This window comes from Thamnophis elegans, chromosome 7 (assembly GCF_009769535.1).
Source record: "Thamnophis elegans isolate rThaEle1 chromosome 7, rThaEle1.pri, whole genome shotgun sequence".
Taxonomy (NCBI): domain Eukaryota; kingdom Metazoa; phylum Chordata; class Lepidosauria; order Squamata; family Colubridae; genus Thamnophis; species Thamnophis elegans.
The window spans coordinates 69,707,569-69,727,743 of NC_045547.1; the positions used below are offsets into that span (position 1 = coordinate 69,707,569).

General features: G+C 35.7%; 1 protein-coding gene across 1 annotated transcript in view; it reads right to left on the reverse strand.

Annotated features, from left to right (window-relative positions):
- Positions 1-3,977: 3,977 nt before the first annotated feature.
- The window catches only part of TBC1D22A (TBC1 domain family member 22A), a 116,933-nt gene continuing 100,735 nt past the window's right edge, over positions 3,978-20,175 (reverse strand). Inside the window, 1 exon segment of the mRNA XM_032220955.1 lies at positions 3,978-7,481. Coding sequence (XP_032076846.1) covers positions 7,353-7,481 — 129 coding nt within the window. The 3' untranslated portion in view covers positions 3,978-7,352.

A 20,175-nucleotide genomic window follows, 5' to 3' on the forward strand; every position in this document is an offset into this window, starting at 1 on the left:
CCCTGCACTGACCGGAGATGCTGCTGCCCTGTGTCTCCTCCCACTGGATTCTTCAGGAAAGATTAACCCCTTCTACCATTAGAAGCACAGACTTAAAACTTGCTTAGCTTATGTATATATGCTGATTTACAGTGCTTTTTTTTTTTTTTTACAAAACTCTGACAAACCCTTTAAGGTTTTTTTTTGGCATTTTGTATCTTAAATGCAGTTATGTGAATTATTAATAGTAATTTGGACTTTAAATTTGGTTAAAAACCCATAAATTTGAAGACAATTTGCATGTTGTGGCAAATCATGACGTCTAGGAGTTTTTTTTCAATATTTTATTTGTTTTCAGCATACCAAAATACCTGGAATATTGCTCCACAGGAGGGCAGGTTTTTTAACTCCAAACAAAATATAAAATCACTACAGAACTGAAAGGTGTGTTGCAGATATGAGCATTAGTGGGTGCGTTCACTCCTCTTAAAGAGTTAATTTTGGGTACTGTGTTATATGCACCCAACTGTGGCTTATTGTGTTGAATTGAATCTGGCTTCTCAATAAATCACAGTTAAACGAGGATCCTCAAAGTGTGATATTAGCCATCCTTGTTTTCCATTTTGAGGATTTAAAGCCAGCCCAAATTTATATATATAATATATAATATTGGGTTTCTATCGGCTCGTCACAAGAGACCATCCAGACAGAAACCCAATATTTTTATGGCTTAGTGGTAACACATCTGCCTAATATGTAATACAGCCCAGGTTTGAATCCCAGTAAGGGTTATGGCTAGCTGATGAGAGCTAAATAGCTTGAAATAGATCTATACTAGTCTCCCTTTATTTATTTATTCAGCACAAATACAACACAAATGTAACAAAGGCTACAGTAAAGATATTGGGTTTCTGTCTGGATGGTCTCTTGGTGACGAGCCGATAGACAGAGAATGGAAGCAGTAAGCTTCCTCCCATATTTGGGCATACCAGGGGTTGTGACACTAAATACATACCTATTTCCCTGGCTCAGCGGATAAAGGAGGAGAACCTTGTGGCTTAGAGGTAACACATCTGCCTAATATGTAATACAGCCAGGTTCGAATCCCAGTAAGGGTATGGCTAGCTGATGAGAGCTAAATAGCTTGAAATAGATCTATACTAGTCTCCCTTTATTTATTTATCAGCACAAACACAACAAATATATATATAAAGTCACAACCCCTGGTATGCCCAAATATGGGAGGAAGTTCACTACTTCCATTCTCTGTCCATCGGCTCGTCACAAGAGACCATCCAGACAGAAACCCAATATTTTTTACTGTTGCCTTTATTTATCAGCACACAACACAACACAACACAACACAACACAACACACACACACACACACACACACACACACACACACACACACACACACACACACACACACACACATATATATATATATATATATATATATATATATATATATATATATATATATTATATATACTTAAAGTCACAACCCCTGGTATGCCCAAGTATGGGAGGAAGGTCACACTTCCACTCTCTGTCATTAGGCTCGTCACAAGAGACCATCCAGACAGAAACCCAATATTTTTACTGTTGCCTTTTTTGTTACATTTGTATATATTTTGGGATATATATATCCCAAAAACTTGGGTATGGCTAGCTGATGAGAGCTAAATAGCTTGAAATAGATCTATACTAGTCTCCTTTATTTATTTATCAGCATAAATATAACACACACACACACACACACACACACACACACACACACACACACACATATATATATATATATATATATATATATATAAAGTTTTTGACAGGATGAGGGTCGAGATGTGTCCAATTTCAGGCTCAACATTAAATCGCTACCTTATCATGATGTTTTGTTTGCTTTTGGACCAAGAAATCTGAGTTTCTCCTAGTTTATTTGATACTTTTCAGTGCCTGCCACAATAACGATGTTATGCTAGGTTGTTTTGCTCCAGTTTTATCTTTTTTGGTAATATTCCAGAAGTTTAAAATCCCAGAAGATATATATTAAAAACATAAACACCTAGATGAAATACATATATCAGAATAAGCTTCTCGGATATTCCTTGAACTGTCAGAGACATTAAAAAAGCTTGTTTTCCTGAATACTCCTTCTTCCATAAATCCACACTTTTGGCAGACCTCTGTGATGTGGCCCTGCTGGTTAATGACCATGAGATAATTTGAAATTGAAAGACTACTATCATTATCTTAGCCGTAGAGATATGTGCTATCTGTACACTGATTCTTAATAAACAAGGTTTATAAAGTGAAATAATAAATCATATGCATGAAGAAAGCCAAGTAAATGATTAATGTTATTATTTTTCTCCTTGGAATTTGATAAACCTATATATCTACTTTGATTCTTCTCTGCAGGGCTCCAAGCAAAGCTGGATTAATTTATTATGATTTCTGTAAAATGTTCTTTTAGCGGAGAAAGTCTTCGGTACTTTAGTAAGAAAATAAAACCCGCAAAAACATTTTCTTCAAGTATGATATGAATCCAATTTCGTTGTATTTAAGTACAATGACAATAAAGATTATACTTATACTTATCACTAATTGCAATGTGATTGCAATGATAAGACAATCAAAAGAAAGCAGGGTTCTTTTGTACATACATTTTGCCACCATGTTTTACCATGATTTTTTAAAAGGGCATTTAAAGCAAAAATCCCTACATAAATGAAAAGGACCTTTACAGAACAGGTAGCATATAATCTGTACATCTTTTATAAGAAAGGTTACTAAATGACAAAAGAGATGGGTGAGAAAGGAATTGGGTAGAATTTGACAAAAAAAAAACCACCCACAATTTAAAACTTAAAATTTTTAATCCTGTTCTTTCACCTGGAATGAATCAGTATTATCATCTCATTTTTGCAATATTCAACATGAAGCTATATTTTCCCCTTCAGCCATCCAAGACCTATTTTTTAATTCTTAAAAGCCCCGTGAGACAAAAATAGTTACGTAAAAAAGCAAACACATATAAGAGCAGTTACAGTTCATTAAATATGCTTTTAAAGATATATTGCATTGCCTCAATTCTCTTAAAACTCTTGAGCAAAAATGAGAAACACAAGGTCAATATTTGATGTCAGTACTGAATCTTACCTCTATCTCCGGCTTTGTTTGCAAAACCTTGGTGGGTGGGTGTCTCCCCTAGTAATTTTCATGTACTTGGCAACATGCACATTTAAAATCCAAATGATTTTGCATTCATCATACAATCTTTACCATTAAAATAATTTCACAAATCCTTAAATTTTCCTCTATTATAACTAGATATTCTGACATAAAAAGATTATTCCATTTGAAACATTTATTAATTCCAAAAAGTATATAATAGACACATATATACAAATTTTTGGGTATAATTAACATTTTATTGATGTAATACAAATATATGGGCTTTTCCATATGAAATTAAAGACTATTGCAACTAGTTGTTATAGTATATTTGAGATGTACAGGTGATTGCAAGATAGTTGTATCTTTCATATTTTATATTTACATATTTAGTACATTGTTTTTATTTACACTACTAGGCATATACTACAGATAGAAATTGGTTATATGCACTGTACATTTAATATTGCATTTATGAAGAGGCAGCTTTAAGACTTCAATATAACATTACAGATCATGCTAAATTTATTGAATTGTTCCAATATCTTTTCTACATTAGTAAATCTTAAATGGAAGAATATTGATATTAGAGAGCAAATCAAAATTTTAACAAAGGGATGTTAAAGTGACAAAAATATTTTCCATATAACAGCTGGTTGGGATAGCACTTTTCCTGAGTTACACAAATAAATCAAGACACAATTCCAAGAAAAAAGAATAAGTATACAGAAAATATCCTATGGCCAGAATATCAGCTGTCTTAAATACCCAATTTTTATAAAACAATACTGGACAGAGTCCCCCTTTGTTTTTGATGTACTCAATGTTGTTGTTTTTTCACAGCATGAAATATTATTCAGTTTTGAAGAGGAAGCAATAATGATCCTAACAAAGCCTGAAAATCAGATCAAATTGAATTAACATTTTTTTTCATTTCTCCAAATACATTTAGCACAGTAAAACAGATCAATTTTACATAAGAGAAATTCCTATGCAAATTATACAGTTTAAAAAGTACAAATCCATGTACTCTATATCTTATTTTCTTTTTAAATGATTCATACAATTTTCATTCTCACTGCATTTCTGCTGGTTGTTTTTTCCTTGAGGGTGGGGAAAGTTTATTTATTTTATTTGACCAAATCTGACAATTTAAAAATAATAATGCACTGAACTTTGAAGTATCCTTATGTTTAAAAATGATTTAACCCTTGTGGCTAAGAATCTCCTTTTACCTTACAAACTTGGGGGGGAGGAATGGGGGGGGGATTCCAAATCTTTTCTACCGGTTCTATGAGAGAGCATTTTGTGCACGCGCAGCATTCAAAGACCGCCCTCCGTGTTAGCACCCTTGGTGAGCTGAGCTGTTTTCGCTGCGCAAATCAGCTGAGCTAAAAAGCAAGGGAATATAGGACAGGGAATGATGGGGGCAGGAGGGCGGGCCCAACCAGAGGTGGTATTTGCCGGTTTTCTGAATTACTCAATTTCCACTACCAGTTCACTCAAACAGGTCCGAACTGGCTGAATACCATCCGGAGGATCGGGGTGGGGATTCTGAAACACTAAATGTCATTTCCGTTATATGATTAAAGTCATGAATCTATTGGAATATTGGCTGTGAATGATTTTGCATGGTATATTAGTAGATGGATGATAGGATTAGAATTAACACAGATATCTTAACAGAAAGGGGGTGGTGTAACTCCTCAATAACGTATTGATCTAGAAGCTCTCATAAACTGAATCCTCTTTGTGACTGTGCATATGTGTTACAATAATTACAGAACTACTCTGCTTTGTTCAATAAAACTGTTAATTTGAAGATGAGGAACTCCAATGGAACGGGAATATGTTTCACTATTACGTAGCCCAACACAATCTGAATGCATAGCTAAACAATATCAGAAAGATAATATGGCAAATGCTCCACTGAACAAAATGTCTTTAAACAAGAAACTTTTAAAACATCTGTGCAGCCTATGAAAGGCCAGAAAAAATAGTGCTGTTGTCTGTAATTATTATGTGTTTTGGCATCTATTCATTCAGAAAGGAAGTCAACATATACAACCACACTAAGGCATTCAAATAAAGACTTAAAGGCACATATGAAGAGTTCCTAATATTATCTTATTCCATTTATAGTTCAGATTGGTTTAGGACTTAGTGAAGATATGAGTGATAAAGAGGTTTTCATAGATCATATTTAGTAGATCTGGCATACTGGTATCATTGCTAATTTTTCAGCAATCTTTCCTCTATACAAAAATCATTGGTTCGGTCAAAGTGGAAACATTAACTGCTTGAGTCTGTTAAATTGGACCCTTCAAAAGATTAATAGTTGATGAATATTTTAGAAAGCCAAATCATTTATATTATTAACCAAGTCCTTTCACTGAATTCCTTCAATAGGTTGCTGCTAAACATACATGTTTTTAATAATTTGGCTCTTATCAAAAACTCTGCATGATGGTTGCAAGAGAGCGGGGCGTTGGTTCTTATACTGATACGCCCCTTCTCGAGGCAGGTGGAGACAGCAGTCATGCATGGGTTAACTCAAGTCAGTAACCAGTAGAACTGAGTCTACCAAAGTGATGTCATCGCCTCAGAGGAGTGTCCTCCCACTTTTGTGATGAAGAAGATAAGTAGACTGCTATGCGTTCGTCGACTGCTTTCAATCCTCCAAAACTCCAGCCTAGCTCCAAAACTCCCTCCGCAAATTAGGCCAGGAACCAAAGGGTAGGGATGACTGCTGTCTCCACCTTTTTTTTTTTTTTTTTTTTTTGCAGTTGCTGGCAGCTTTTGGCAGCGCTTGGAGGCGGCTGAGGGCTTGGCAGCTGAGCGGAGCCTCCAACGCCCATTGCTGGGAGGCATTGCTTGCAGGAGAGCCTCTGAAATTGCCGGTAAGCTCAGGAGGCAGAAGCCTTGAAGAAGCCCTGGTGAGTCTCTTCAAGAAGCCCGGGGGATAATTGAGAGAATAAGCTTTGAGGAGCTATCCACTAATTCTTCTCAATTTGGATGTGAAATTTAGAAAAAAATCCAATTAAAGGTAATAATATCTACAAAAGTTGAGGAGAAAACAGTTAGCACAGCCAATTCGGATCGAACTGTCTAAAAAAGCGGGAGGACACTCCTCTGAGGCGATGACATCACTTTGGTAGTCTCAGTTCTATTGGTTACTGACTGAGTTAACCCATGCATGACCGCTGTCTCCACCAACGTTGGAGAATGCATTTGAGACTTCATCAGTCCAATTTTCTAAACCTGATCAGCACACTGCAATTCCATGCTTATATTCTAACAGCTGAGGTATACCCACACTCATACCAAATCACATCATCAAGTGCCTCATCACATTATAAATTCAACATAAGGCAGTAGCACATCAAAATATATTCTTCATGGATAAAGTAAGATTTTAATTAGGAAAATATTGAAACTAAAAGATCTACATGCACAAAAAGGTTTTAAACCATTAGCTTAGTAATGCATTATTGCAAACCAAACTTATTTCCTATTCTAGTCAATATGTTTTGGAAACTCTAAAGTCAAATAACATAGTAAACATTATCTGCGCACGGCTAAGTAAAACATCCAAGGATCTCATTGACCACGCATGTGGCATTATTTTCAAGTTTTAAATATTGTGTTCCATAAAAATCTACTCCTGGATTTCATTGTGTAAACAAACTTTATATTAAAAGGACTTAAACCTCCTGTGTTTGAGAACAAAATAAGTGTGCAACCACCTCTACATGACCTTCTTCCCTAATTTATTTGTACTCATTTTCTATGCAAGACTGATTATTCTTATTAGCTTGCATGAACCTCAGACACCAAAATGCTTCCACCAAAATGTTGAGCATAATTGAAGGACTAAAAAAACTGATGGAGACAACACAATCAGTCATTAGATCCCAATGAACATAACACACTTCATTCATTCGCATGGTAACTCAATTACCAAAGAAAAAGGGGACCATAATGAAAATAAAATTTAATTTTCTTTAATCAATGAACAAGAATATTTCTTTTTAAGTACAACAAGATTTTCCCCAAGCCTGTACTCTCATTTCTTTGGTAATCCAATAGCTTCTTGCTCAACAGTAATATAGAAACTGTAGACAATTGTGTGCCAGCACAACCACAATATGTAAACTTGATATCACAATCAGAGCCACACTTTGTAATTTTTTTTTATCTCTTGTAATGGTTCGGAGCATCTGCAAATGCAAACTTCAATCTGTAGGCTTCAGCAAGAAGAACGCTGATGTCTTCGTTTCCCCAGTGCATCGTAGGCAAATTCTGTAAAAAGATTAGTAGTTCCTTGTGGGAAGAAAAAGAGAGAAATAAATCAAAAGATATATTTAGTTAACTTCACTGGTTAGTTTTGCAGTATCAATCTAAAACTTCAAGATTGGATTCACCAAATTTGAGTTCTTTCTAGATAAAGTAAAGGTTCCCCTCACATATATGTGCTGGTCGTTGCCAACTCTAGGGGAGATGCTCATCTCCGTTTCAAAGCCGAAGAGCCAGTGCTGTCCGAATACATCTCTGTGGTCATGTGGCCAGCATGACTAAATGCCGAAGGTGCACGGAACACTGTTATCTTCCCACAAAAGGTGGATCCTATTTTTCTACTTGGATTTTTACATGCTTTCAAATTGCTAGATTGGCAGAAGCTGGGACAAGTAATGGGAACTCACTCTGATAGGAAGCACTAGGGATTCAAATCACTGAACTGCTGACCTTTCTGATCAACAAGCTCAGCATCTTAGCCACTGAACCACCGCGTCCCTTTTTAGATATCTACACGTATATCTGGTAAAAGCACAACTAAAAGAGTGAGCATGTCATTTGTGATTCAAAATAAAATATCCTGAAAACCAAAGAATTTATGGCCACATAAATAAAGCAGGAGTTCAGAACAGAGGAAAGGGAGGCAAAATTCTATTTAGGTCTAGTTGAATGAGTAAAAAGAGAAACTCAAACTCATTGGTTAATGGCAAAAACTGTTTCTTTAATTAACCCTCTCACACTCTAATCTTCCTGCACACCAAAATATTGCTATGTGTTAATTTCATATACAACTAGAGTTGATCTACAGAAACCTTCTCCCAATATATGTCCAGTACTGTCCAGATAATATGGAATTATGGAATATGTACTCATTTAGCATTAATTAATAATAATTTAGGGTGAAAGTTGAAATACCCTTGAAGGATAGCAGGTTGGAAAGAGTACAATTTACAACATTATTATCTAACCTTTATTTATCCAATATACTGTACATGAATAGTATATCTGTAAATATTTTTCCAGCATAGCTGCAAAGTATAACAACACAAAGGATCTTTAAATATCAGTTATTTCTTCAAGCATGCTTGACAAGGAATGCTGTCTGATCAGTCCAGTTCAAAAACACTTGTGGTGCATCCCTAAATAAAATAATGTTTAAACCAGGCATACAAACACCATCAAATCTTTCTCTTGATGTCAAAAACTGCTCCAAAGATTACACTTAAGAACCAAAGATAGAAATATGAAGAAAACCAACAGTTTGCCAACTTAAGCAGCTAGATAATTCATGGTAGCTTAACTGTTGCTCACTATCTGCTTTCTCAAATGGCTAAGCACTTTATTTCTAAGAAAAAAAATGTTCTTAGGAATAAGATATAACATAACCTGTAGTAATATTATCCAGACTTATTTTAAAACCATGAAAAGCATTCATAAAATGAATTCTCTTAAGACTAAGCCAGCTGTTAATAGATAGATATCTTAATATTGACATGGAGTAGCTGTAAAAGAAAAGAAATGTGTGTCAGCTTTATGTAAAAGTAGAATGTTAAACCAAAGTTTGAAGTAATAGCAATAGCAATAGCAGTTAGATTTATATACCGCTTCATAGGGCTTTCAGCCCTCTCTAAGCGGTTTACAGAGTCAGCATATTGCCCCCAACAACAATCCGGGTCCTCATTTTACCCACCTCGGAAGGATGGAAGGCTGAGTCAACCCTGAGCCGGTGAGATTTGAACAGCAATAAAACTATGCTATTGACATATATGCAGATAGGTATCTCTCTGAAACGAATGGGAAAGTATATGCCTCATCATCTCTACTCTCACTGCACACAAGCCAACACATTACAGGAGAACAAAAGTAGGAATTTGCCTGGTTAGATTACCTTTTTCTCTCTGATAGGTGGAAATGATGGTGCTAGCCAAAACACTAATGAACACCAATAGATTCGCTAGCGTTTTTGATAGATTCAAGGCCAGTTCCTACAGTGCACAGAGGGTGAAGAATAAATCTCTCTTGGGATGGAGGAACAGATCTAAATCTGAATTTATAACCTTCCTTGCTAGCTTCTCCATTGACTTTCTGGAAAACAGAGCAGAGACAGATTGGAATGGCCAAAACACATGACTGCAGAACTCCCGGCCACCAGTCATAAATGCAAAGAAGTTTCCGAGCATATAAAATGGCGGCCATGTGACCAGGGAGAAGATGGTGTGACTTTTGTTTTGTGTCAATTCTATATATTAAAAATTGGTATATATTTTATGGAAGTTTTATTTCTCCTCTCTTCCTTTATTCTCTCTCACACAAGCCCACACATGTGGTGAAGAAATCAAATTTTGTGTGCCGCACTGTATTTTCATTCTTGTATACTAACTCATGCTGCCTTTAAAAATGTTATTATCCTTTAGAACAATTCTATATTCTGACCTGGATTTGTGCAGTATTAATTTTTATGTCCATCTTCCTTAATGCTACCTTTGACAAGGTTTCCAGAATAATTCTAAACATCCAATGAATCAGTAAAAACAGAGCTTTATAGGCGATTTCTTTGAAAATTATGTTAAAAGTTGGGGAGGAAAAATCCTAGCCAAAATCTGGATGACCTAGCGCCAAAATAGAAAAATAAGTGATAGTTATATTTGACTCAACTGTCAACTTTTACAATTGGTCAACTAGGACTGACAGCTCCCAAGAAGATGAAACCAAGAAGATGACATTTTGACAGAGCAAATTTCCATTAAACTTTCAGCCAAAACAAGTGACTGCCTAAAGAGGCAGAAAGAAAAGCTAACAAATGAAAGGAATATTATTCACCATGTTAATATTTCAAAAGGAATACAATACTATAGATTTTCAAAGTGGTGCAAGCTGGGCTGGAGTTAATTAACATTTCTATTTATTTTTTTAATTCTATGCATGGGACTTGTGAGAAAATTTTACAAAGTTGACATTTGAGGCTGGTACTTTTATTTGGAGCAGGTCAGTTTTTCATATAATTAAGTTCTTAATTAGAAAAATCTAAAAAAAAAGGTAGTGAAAGTCTGAGCAAAAAGCCAAGGAAAGTATTTACAGCCCTAAAAGTGTCTGCTTACCCTTGACTTTCAGTTCAGTAAAACGGAGGTCAGAAATAATAATGCCCTAGAGGGGTGGGGTGAGGGAATTATTTGGGTCAATGATTTGATCTGGTGAAGCAAACAATAAATAACTGTAAAGCTCGCAATTCCTATATGAGTTAAGCAGCCAGGTGGATTCTCCTGCTAAAGTAGACATTATTAAATATATATATATAGACTAATTGAAACAAAAGACTCAAGAGCAAGTCTTTTAATTTAAATAATTGGTGAAGAGAATATCAAGGATGTGTCAATAAAATTGAATACTGACATTCATTGGTACAACAGTTCTCTAAAAAGGGGGCATATAATGGCAAAGGCTGAATAAAAATTGATTTGGCATTAAAAGAGAAAGATTTTGATGCAAAATGTGTAGAATATAGGAAAGGAAAAATGTGATGCCTATTTAAAAATGAATTAGATTACTTAAAGGTAAAGGTTCTCCTCGCACATATGTGCTAGTTATTCCCGACTCTAGGGGATGGTGCTCTCTCCATTTCAAAGCCAAAGAGCCAGCGCTATCTGAAGACGTCTCCATGGTCTTGTGGCCGGCATGACTAAATGGCGAAGGCGTACATAATACTGTTACCTTCCCACCAAAGGTGGTTCCTATTTTTCTACTTGCATTTTTACATGCTTTTGAACTGTTAGTTTGGCAGAAGCTGGGAGAAGTAACGGGAACTCACTCCATTACCTCGGCACTAGGGATTCGAACCGCCAAACTGCTGTCCTTTCTGATCGACAAGCTCAGCGTCTTGGCCACTGAGCCATCGTGTCCCTTTGATATTACTTACGTAAGTACAAATAAAGTAAATGTAGCACCCTGGCTTTTAACCGAATTGTAAAACCCAGCTCTAAAGCAGAATGCCATTTATAACAAGGAATTGTACCTAAGCTGTTTACATCAGGTGGCAAAACAAGACATATTTACATTGATTATTTTCCATCTTGCTGTTGCAGTGCAACAGTTTAGCATTTAGTGAGTCATTAAGAGAATAGATACAATTTTTTTTAAAGAAAAAAATAGTAAATCCTCTTTCTTCTGTCAATTTGTCTGAAAAAAAAACCAAGCATGTGTCATTTTATTCCATATTATTCATTTTATACCGCAAGGGTTCCCTCTCTTTTTGAGGGGAGGGAGGGTGAAGGTTGATTTGCTCCCATCAGCAGTTTTGATTGAATTTGCTGCATTCAGGGTGTCTGTGATTTTCATTTTTATTCACTAGAGGCTACAAAATGATAAAGTCAGTAATTGGCATTGTTATTCAGATTCAAGTGCAGAAAGAAACCACAAAAAGAAAACAATTTCTTTAGAGCAAGGCCTCTCCAGTGGCAGCTATGAATTACCAAAAAGAAAAAGAAAAGAATCATGCTAAGACATTTACTTTGGATAGCTTAGGTCACCTAAACTGCAACTGTCAGAAAATCCTTTAGAAAATGGAAAAATATCTACAATTTGAAATGGAGCAATTCTTTGGTGATCATTATTAAAACAACTAAAATAATTTAAATCCGGGGGTGGGGGGGAGTTATTCTGAAATTCACAAATGGATCATAGATCTGATATGAACATGACTAGAATACAAACGTGACCTAGAAATTAATTAGAATGTACTTAGAATTAAAGAGTGGGAAGGGACCTTAAAGATATTCTAGTCCAATTCTCTGCTCCAGCAGGAGACCATATGCCATTCCAAACGAATGGTTGTCCAATTTCTCCTTGAAACACCTCCAGTGATGAAGCACCCACAACTTCTGGAGGCAAGTTGTTCCACTGATTGTTCTTACTGTCAGAAATTTCTCCTTAGTTAAGTTGGTTCTCTCTTTGATAAACTTTACTTCTTGTACTGCCCTCAGGTGCTCTTGAAAATAGGTTGACCCCCCCCCCTCTTCTCTGTGACAGCCCCTCAAATATTGGAACATCGCTATCATGTCAACCCCAGTCCTTCTTTCTTAGACTAGGCATATTATCCAGTTCCTGCAACTGTTCATCATATGATTTAATCTCCAGTCTTCTAATTATCTTGTTGCTCTTCTCTGCACTCTTTCTAGAGTCTCAAATCCTTTATTGTATCATGGACAGAGTATTCCAGTGCCGTATAAAGCAAGTGTTACTATCTAATACCTAGAACTGCATTGACTTTTTTGGCAGCTGCAGCACACTGCTGGTTCATGTTTAAGTGGTTGTTCATTAGGACATCTGGATCCCTCTCAGAGTTGCTGCTGAGCAGATTCCACAGTGGGGACAATGCAGTACTTCCACAATATGGAATGTGCCAGGACTACTTATTAGATTTCAAGCCACACACAACGTTCCTTACTTCAAAGATTCAGCTTTGAAAATGCAACCTTTAAAAGTCAAATTAGAACAGCTGAGTCATAATTTCTTTGTAGCATTTTAAGGAACTCATGCTTCCAGAGAACTTTTAGACACACAGCAAAATTTATTAAATCTGCCTATACTGTATTTTGGGTAGTTAATATGTTTTAACCCTTCTTAAAAGCATCAAATTAAGAAAAAAGGCAAAAAGATGGGAAACAATACATTAAATGATTCATTCCATTTATTGCACAAATCTTATATACAGTGGAACCTCGGGTCACAAACGCTTCTTGACCACAACAAAATTGGGTGCTGACTAAAAAATCTGCTGAACATTTCACTCTGTTCACAAACACATCCTTGAGTGGCGATCAATCAGAGCCACAGCAATTTCCCCTTCCACTCCTTTTGCATGCGCAGTCAGTCTTGCTTCCAGTCACAATCAAATCAGGCGCCGACCAAAGTCCTGGAATGGATTATGGTTGTGACTGGAGGTTCCACTGTATATGTGCATCTTCTGGACGGGACAATACAGTGTGTGCAATCTAAGAAATATCCTATGGACATGGGATTTTAAATCTATTATCTGATCATTCGAAAGTATACAGACTAGGCTTAAAATAACAAACAATCTTCAACTTGTGCTTTAAAAAAATAAAAGATATGAATGAATTCCTTCAGGATTGCCAGAGGCCAACAACTAAAAAAAAACCAACTAGAACTCCAGACAGGAATACAGTACACAGGGATTCCAAAGTAACATAAAAGTAGTATTACACACTACAACTGCAGAGGGAAGTGGATTGTCAGTTTTACAGGTACCCTCATGTCATCTGTTGATTCACTTTACAAGCTGCCCTTTTACATGTAGCCAATTTAGCTACAATATAGATAGTAGACTATCTTACCAAAGGTTTTTTTAAAAAAGTTAGAAGGAATTCTATTCTTGGTGGCTGGACAGTTTTTTTAAAAGAGCGCAAACGTGCAAACCAGAGTCTGGCATTTCCTGTGTCAGATGAGGAGAGTATATCTTTCTCCTTCTGTCCTGGCCACTTTTTACAGAGGCCCGATTGAGAGCGTTTTAACAAACGGCAGCACAGTTTGGTTTGGTGGCAGCAGTTCCTCAGATAGAAAGTCCATACAGAGAGTGGTAAGGACAGCTGAGAAGATTATAGGAAGCTCGCTTCCTGTTATTCAGGATACTGTTTATAAGTGCTATGTGCTTAGAACTCAAAGCATTGTTAGAGACCCTACACACCCACTTTATGGTTTGTTTCTCTTGCTCCGCTCTGGGAGAAGGTTTTGAAGTATTTCTAGCAGGACTACCAGATTCTGTAAAAGCTTTGTTCCCTATGCCATCTGTTTGGTAAACTCGCAAGATTCATTTTCTCACTATGTACAGTACATCCGAACTAGACTGTGATGTTTCTCGTGATATGCGGATATAGCATAATTGTATTTATTTATTTAGTTGTTATGTAGTCGAGGTGATGAGCTTTGAGAGCTATATGCAATGAAATTGTCAATTTGTTTTAATGTATGCTGATTAGTGTACATTCAAAGTGACAATAAGGTTATAAAGTCCAAAGAGCCTTAAAAGTTTGAACGGTTGAATTTTCAATATTTCTGCATAAATATGACTTAAAATGAGATGTTTGCCACACGTATTAAAACTAGCCAAAGAGAACCTAATTAAAGAAGTTGAAATTATCCTTGTTCATTTGCTTATTAAGGAAAATGAGCCAAAGCTTTGTATTTGTATTTAGCAAAAGTATTCAAACTTCTATGACTGTGTTCACAAGAACATTATCAGAGAATGCTGAACATCAGTAGTGTGTAGCTTTGGATCAAGCATGTAGGTTGAATTAAGTCATATTTATGCAAAAGATTGAAATTCAAAAGGGATCACAAACTTTTAAGCACCGCAGAATTTATATGAACTTAATAAATGTCATGTATAGCAAGGCATCCTGACCTCTGAAGGGATATTCATGTTCCTCCGAAGGGATTAAGAGAAATAATTCTGCCTGCCAAGGGCATAGGGAAGCATTATCTTAAGAGAAGGCTCTGTGATGGTAAGGAATTCCAAAGTTAAGTATTTATCTTGCTGCAAATATAAATTTAGTCCCAGGAACAAATGTCAGATCATTTTATCATTCAAGGTTCAGGATTTGCTGAGTAGCTTGAAAAAAAGCTCATGGAGACTGGCAAAAGCTCTGAGAAGAGGCTTTAAACTGGCAGTTTAACCCAAATAATTCTTTTTTTTTTTCCAGAGCGAGTAAAACTTGTCACCTACTGAAATGGTGACAAACGGATGGAAGACATTTTGCAAGAGTTATTATTATGTAAATTATTCAGGTAGATGAGATCTGCTATTCTGTCCCAATATGCAAATTAATGTCCTCATAAATATGAGTCAGTTGCCAAGGGTCGAATTTTGGATCACATGACCATGGGGATGATTCAACGGTCATAGTGTGAAAAATGTTCATAAGTCACTTTTTCACTGCCATTGTAACTTCAAACAGTCATTAAATGAATTGTTGTAAGTCAAGAACTACCTGCATTTGAATTTTACTTGGTGTTTCATTTTTTTAAAAAAAAAAAAACTCTTTGCTGCTCATGACTGAATAAACAGTATTTATCATTTCAGGTACTTTATTAAAAGCATCTCAAGAGAAATTTTACCCATTTTTGCCCTCAGTAGTTTAGTTTTATTTCATTTTTGTCTTAAAGATCTCCCCACCAAGACAATCCCAGAGGACATCTCCAGTGCTGGGCTGCAATTTTTTAACAACTGGCTCCCTGCCCTAATGACTGGCTGGCTGGGCATAGCTAGGTGGTCATGTGTAGTGGTGGGACTTGAATAACTTAACTGGTTCTCTGGCTGGTAGGCGTGGCTATGTAACTGGGTGGGTGATGTCACTCATCACACCCAGCCCCACCTCCCGGCCACTCGCCTCAAAAGCAGAAGTAGGATTCAGCCGGTTGGGAGTAATCCCACCACTGGCTGGCCCCACCCATTTTACAGCCTGTTTTTTTGGCTTTTGGGGCCATTTTCAGGCTGTTTTGGGGCCATTTTCAGCCATTATTTAGGCTGTTTTTGGCCCCCAAATAGCCCAAAACAGGCTGAAAATAGCTCAGAAAATGAGTTGGGGCAGGGCCAGCCAATGGTGGGATTTGCTGGTTTGTTGAACTGCGCAAAATCTTAACTACTGGTTCATCTGAACCAGTGGGAAGCAACAGCAGCCCACCTCTGGATATCTCCATTCATTATGTAGCACATCTCCTGGAGTGGATGAAATCATAAATAAGCAAATGTTTGAATAAGTTAGGTTGGTTAAAATGAAATCAAGCAGGGTAGGACAATGGTTCATCTTGGAATGAAGTAATTCATTGCTTCCTGGAGACAAAATTTGCCAGCACAGAGGGAATAGTAACATGTATTGCAAAGAGTGCAAGAAAACATGATAACATGCCTGCATCATCATCAGACCATGAATCCAGTCCATTTAGGATAGCTGGAATCCTTCCAAATGTAACACCGGTTCGTTTATTTCTGTAGGTTCCCTGATGATAGGATTGTAGTACAAGTTGGCAGGGCAAAATTGTTCCCTTGCTGAGTCATGCTGATAATTCATGTTCTTCTTCTTCTACATTTATATGGCTATCACATTAATGGATGATGGGAGTTCGGTTGTGACCAAAGCAAGTGAAGAAAAGTGGGAGATAAACTACATGTCAGAACAAACAGAGTTTGCTTCCTTATATCCTAGTCTAAGATTTCAATTAGAAACGGTTCTATCAAGATAAAATATAGATTTAATATATTTCTCTCCAAATTATATTATGGCCTTAAAGGCCTTGCTATCTCTATACATGAAGCTGTAAGTTATTATTCTTGCTAATATTAGAGCAGACTTTATAGAATTATATAGAAATAAAGACATTTTGTTTCATGTTTTACAAGGATGCTGGCTATCTTAATTATTTTAAATGGTTCTTCATAACTTTTTGGGTAGCTGTATCAAGTGTCTTCAAAATAATAACTCAATTTTTACCATTTTAAGAGATTGCATTATAAGAGAGGCCTTGTTGGGGCATATCTCTCTCTCCGTGTGTGCTTCCATGCTATAGTTGATGGTTGATTGCCTGACTTTGCCTAGTACATGTATGGATATATTCCTTGTAGATAAACCACTATTTAAAAGACAAGCTCCGTTTACTGTATTTGCTCCTGGGTTGTCTCAAAATAGCCACACTGTGTGCACTCTGACAAAGCATAAGTTCTTTCTATTCAGCAAGGTAACTGAATATAACCATGTGAACCTTTTTAAATTTTTAACCAAAATACCCTCATATATTAGTAACAATACTTTCTTCTAACAACCTTCCCTTGATGCAGTCAAGATAAACAATCTCACAGTAAATGGGAATGTTAGCAGCTACTTGTTTGCCCAGTGAATTTAAATTATCAGTCTGACAATCAAGCTGACAATCAAACTTCATAGACATGTCAAAGAATATGAAGGCAGTTTCTGGAATATATTCCACTTGTGCACTAAAATATTTTTGCAGTTTGCAGTGTTAGAACAGGCAGAAACTGATCATTCATTTCTGAACAAGTTGGTTGTTTGAATATGTTCAAATAGCAACAAAAGCCTGCACTTTTATTTAAATGTGCAGTATTTGCAGATTTAATAAATCTGGCTAAAAATATGGAAAACTCTGCCTATGATTAATGCCACCAACTTGCCTCTTGACGTCTGAGTACACTAGTAAGGCAAAAGAATAAAAAAAAAATCTCTAATCCCTAACAGAGAACTAGGGTAAAGAGTTCTGGAGAAAAGAGGTACTAAGAAAGAAGAGAAAACTATCAGAAAGCATTCTAGAACATCATGTTTGTAGAATTTTTTTTAAAAAAAATAGATATATTAACCTCCCCGTCATTCAAATTAGCTTTCTTCTTGGCTGAAGATTTTTTAAATCCATGTAACTGTATTCAATGGGTTTCTTTCAATGAATGCTATTGTTCACATTAAATAATTTTAGATTATTGTAGCTATTTTTCAATTAGACCCATATTTACACTAGTTCTAACTTGCCTTCAATATTAGTACAAATGACTTCCTCCCATAACAAACAGAGAAGCTATTTTATTTTTCTAATTTAATTTGAAAACTCTTTTGTTACTGGCTTAGCTTATTGCAAATTTACATATAATTTATTTGATTTCTTAAAAAACAAACAATGTTTAAATTAGTTTGGGATTAAATTTATTTTCATGTTCTGGCTATAAAGACATTTAAAAAGCATCCCTCTCCTCTTTTGGAAAGAAAATCCACAAGGAACACTATTCAAAACTGCAATAGGAGTACAACTATGTCCACCAATACTAAAACATTCACTGAGATTCTAAAGTAGTTCTGTAATGATTCCATTCTGAGATAAAAAAATCTTCAACTGATATATATATATATATATATTGATTGCCTTGATTTTCTTTTCAATAAAAGGAAACAAATGTCTTTTTAATGATGAAGGCATACAATATCCATTAAACAGTTTGCATATCAGTGCTTGATTGGATTCTTGATATTTTCTAACAATCTTGGCTAATTTAGGTGGTTATTGCGTTCTTGCTTCATTTTCCTTTAATATTTATGCTGAAATGCTCATAAAACTAGAAAATCTGTCTGATGTAGCTGTATGTATTCATTTTCGCTTCTACAATAGAAATTCTCTTTTGCTCCTCAAGTATGTTCCCAAACGCCTTCTACCCTCTGAAGCAAGTTTTAAGAATAGGCAAGGGAATGTAAGAGCAGGCCGAATCTGTTCTAGTGTTTTTTATTGAATTGGTTTTACCCCAAAAGTTTTTAAAGTTTGCTAGTTAAAATAATAACTCTTTTGACATAAAATATTTCACAAAAGTCGTAACAGTCATTGTCCATTGATCAGACTGGTTTTAGGATTTTTAAAAAAGCTTTATGCAATAACAGGGTGGATTTGATTTAGGATTTTTAAAAAAGCTTTATGCAATAACAGGGTGGATTTGATTTAAATCAAGTCAATTTAAATCACAATTTAAATCACTCATAAAAAGGCTTGATTTAAATCAACTCGATTTAAATTATTATTTTTAAAGAGCAACAGTCATCTCTGTCCCGCAGTGGCTCCTCCTCTCTGACCTGTTGACTCACCAAGAGTCCCAATATTGCAGTATATACAGCCTCTCATGCTACATAACTAAGCTCCATTTCATGCCGAATAAACTAAATTATTAATGTATCTTAAATAGAAAACTCTCTTTAGATAGTTTACTCCAAAAGCATTTTATTATAATAAATCTGATAGAAATTAAAATAAAAATCTGATTTTAAAAATCATCGATTTTTATCCATCTGGTGCAATGACTAAGTAAATGTACACAAATTAGGGAAAAGGTATTCTAACTAAATGAGTAAAATTGTGCTGGATTCTGATGTCTGGCACAAAAATAAAATGGAACTAAGAGAGCAACATAGGAAAAGAAGAGGCTATCATCAGTTTAAAGCAAAACATCAAAGTAAAGATCTCAAAAAAGGGATTTTTTTAATAATTAAGAAGAATGTAGTATCGAATACAGTCGTATTTGTCATGATTCTACATTACATAACATTATGACAAGAAAGTTACATGGTTACTAAGAAGGACATAGCTTCTTTTCAAGACAGTTGGAGGAAGCGTTACCAAACTCAGGGTTTTTTTTCATGCCATTATTATCATGCCTTAGTAATGGAATTTCATAAGGGATCTAGAAAACTCCTTTCTGTTTTCCTCTACCCTGTCATTAGTTATTTTATTTCACAGCAAATCCTTTAAGGAAGAAAAAAATGAAATAGCTGCACAATACTTTTCAGTTGATAGCATTTGCAGCCTTGTGCCTCGAAGCATCTGAGAGTCCAGCGTTTTGCAGCTGTTACCATGCTGTGAAACATTCAACCTTCCAATATTATTACAATATTCAGATGAATGCAAGAAAGGCCTCTTATTTATTTATAATCAGTAATGTACATGTGTTACCGCAATCATATGAGCATAGATACCCTGTTTCCCCCAAAATAAGACCTCCCTGGATAATAAGCCCAATCAGGCTTTTGAGCATATGCGCTAAAATAATCCCTCCACCAAAATAAGCCCTCCCTGAAAATATTACAACATAGCAACAGCCATGAGGTGGCCACAGTTGCTGCCTCCTGCACCTCAAAAATAATAAGACCTGCCTGAAAATAAGGCCAAG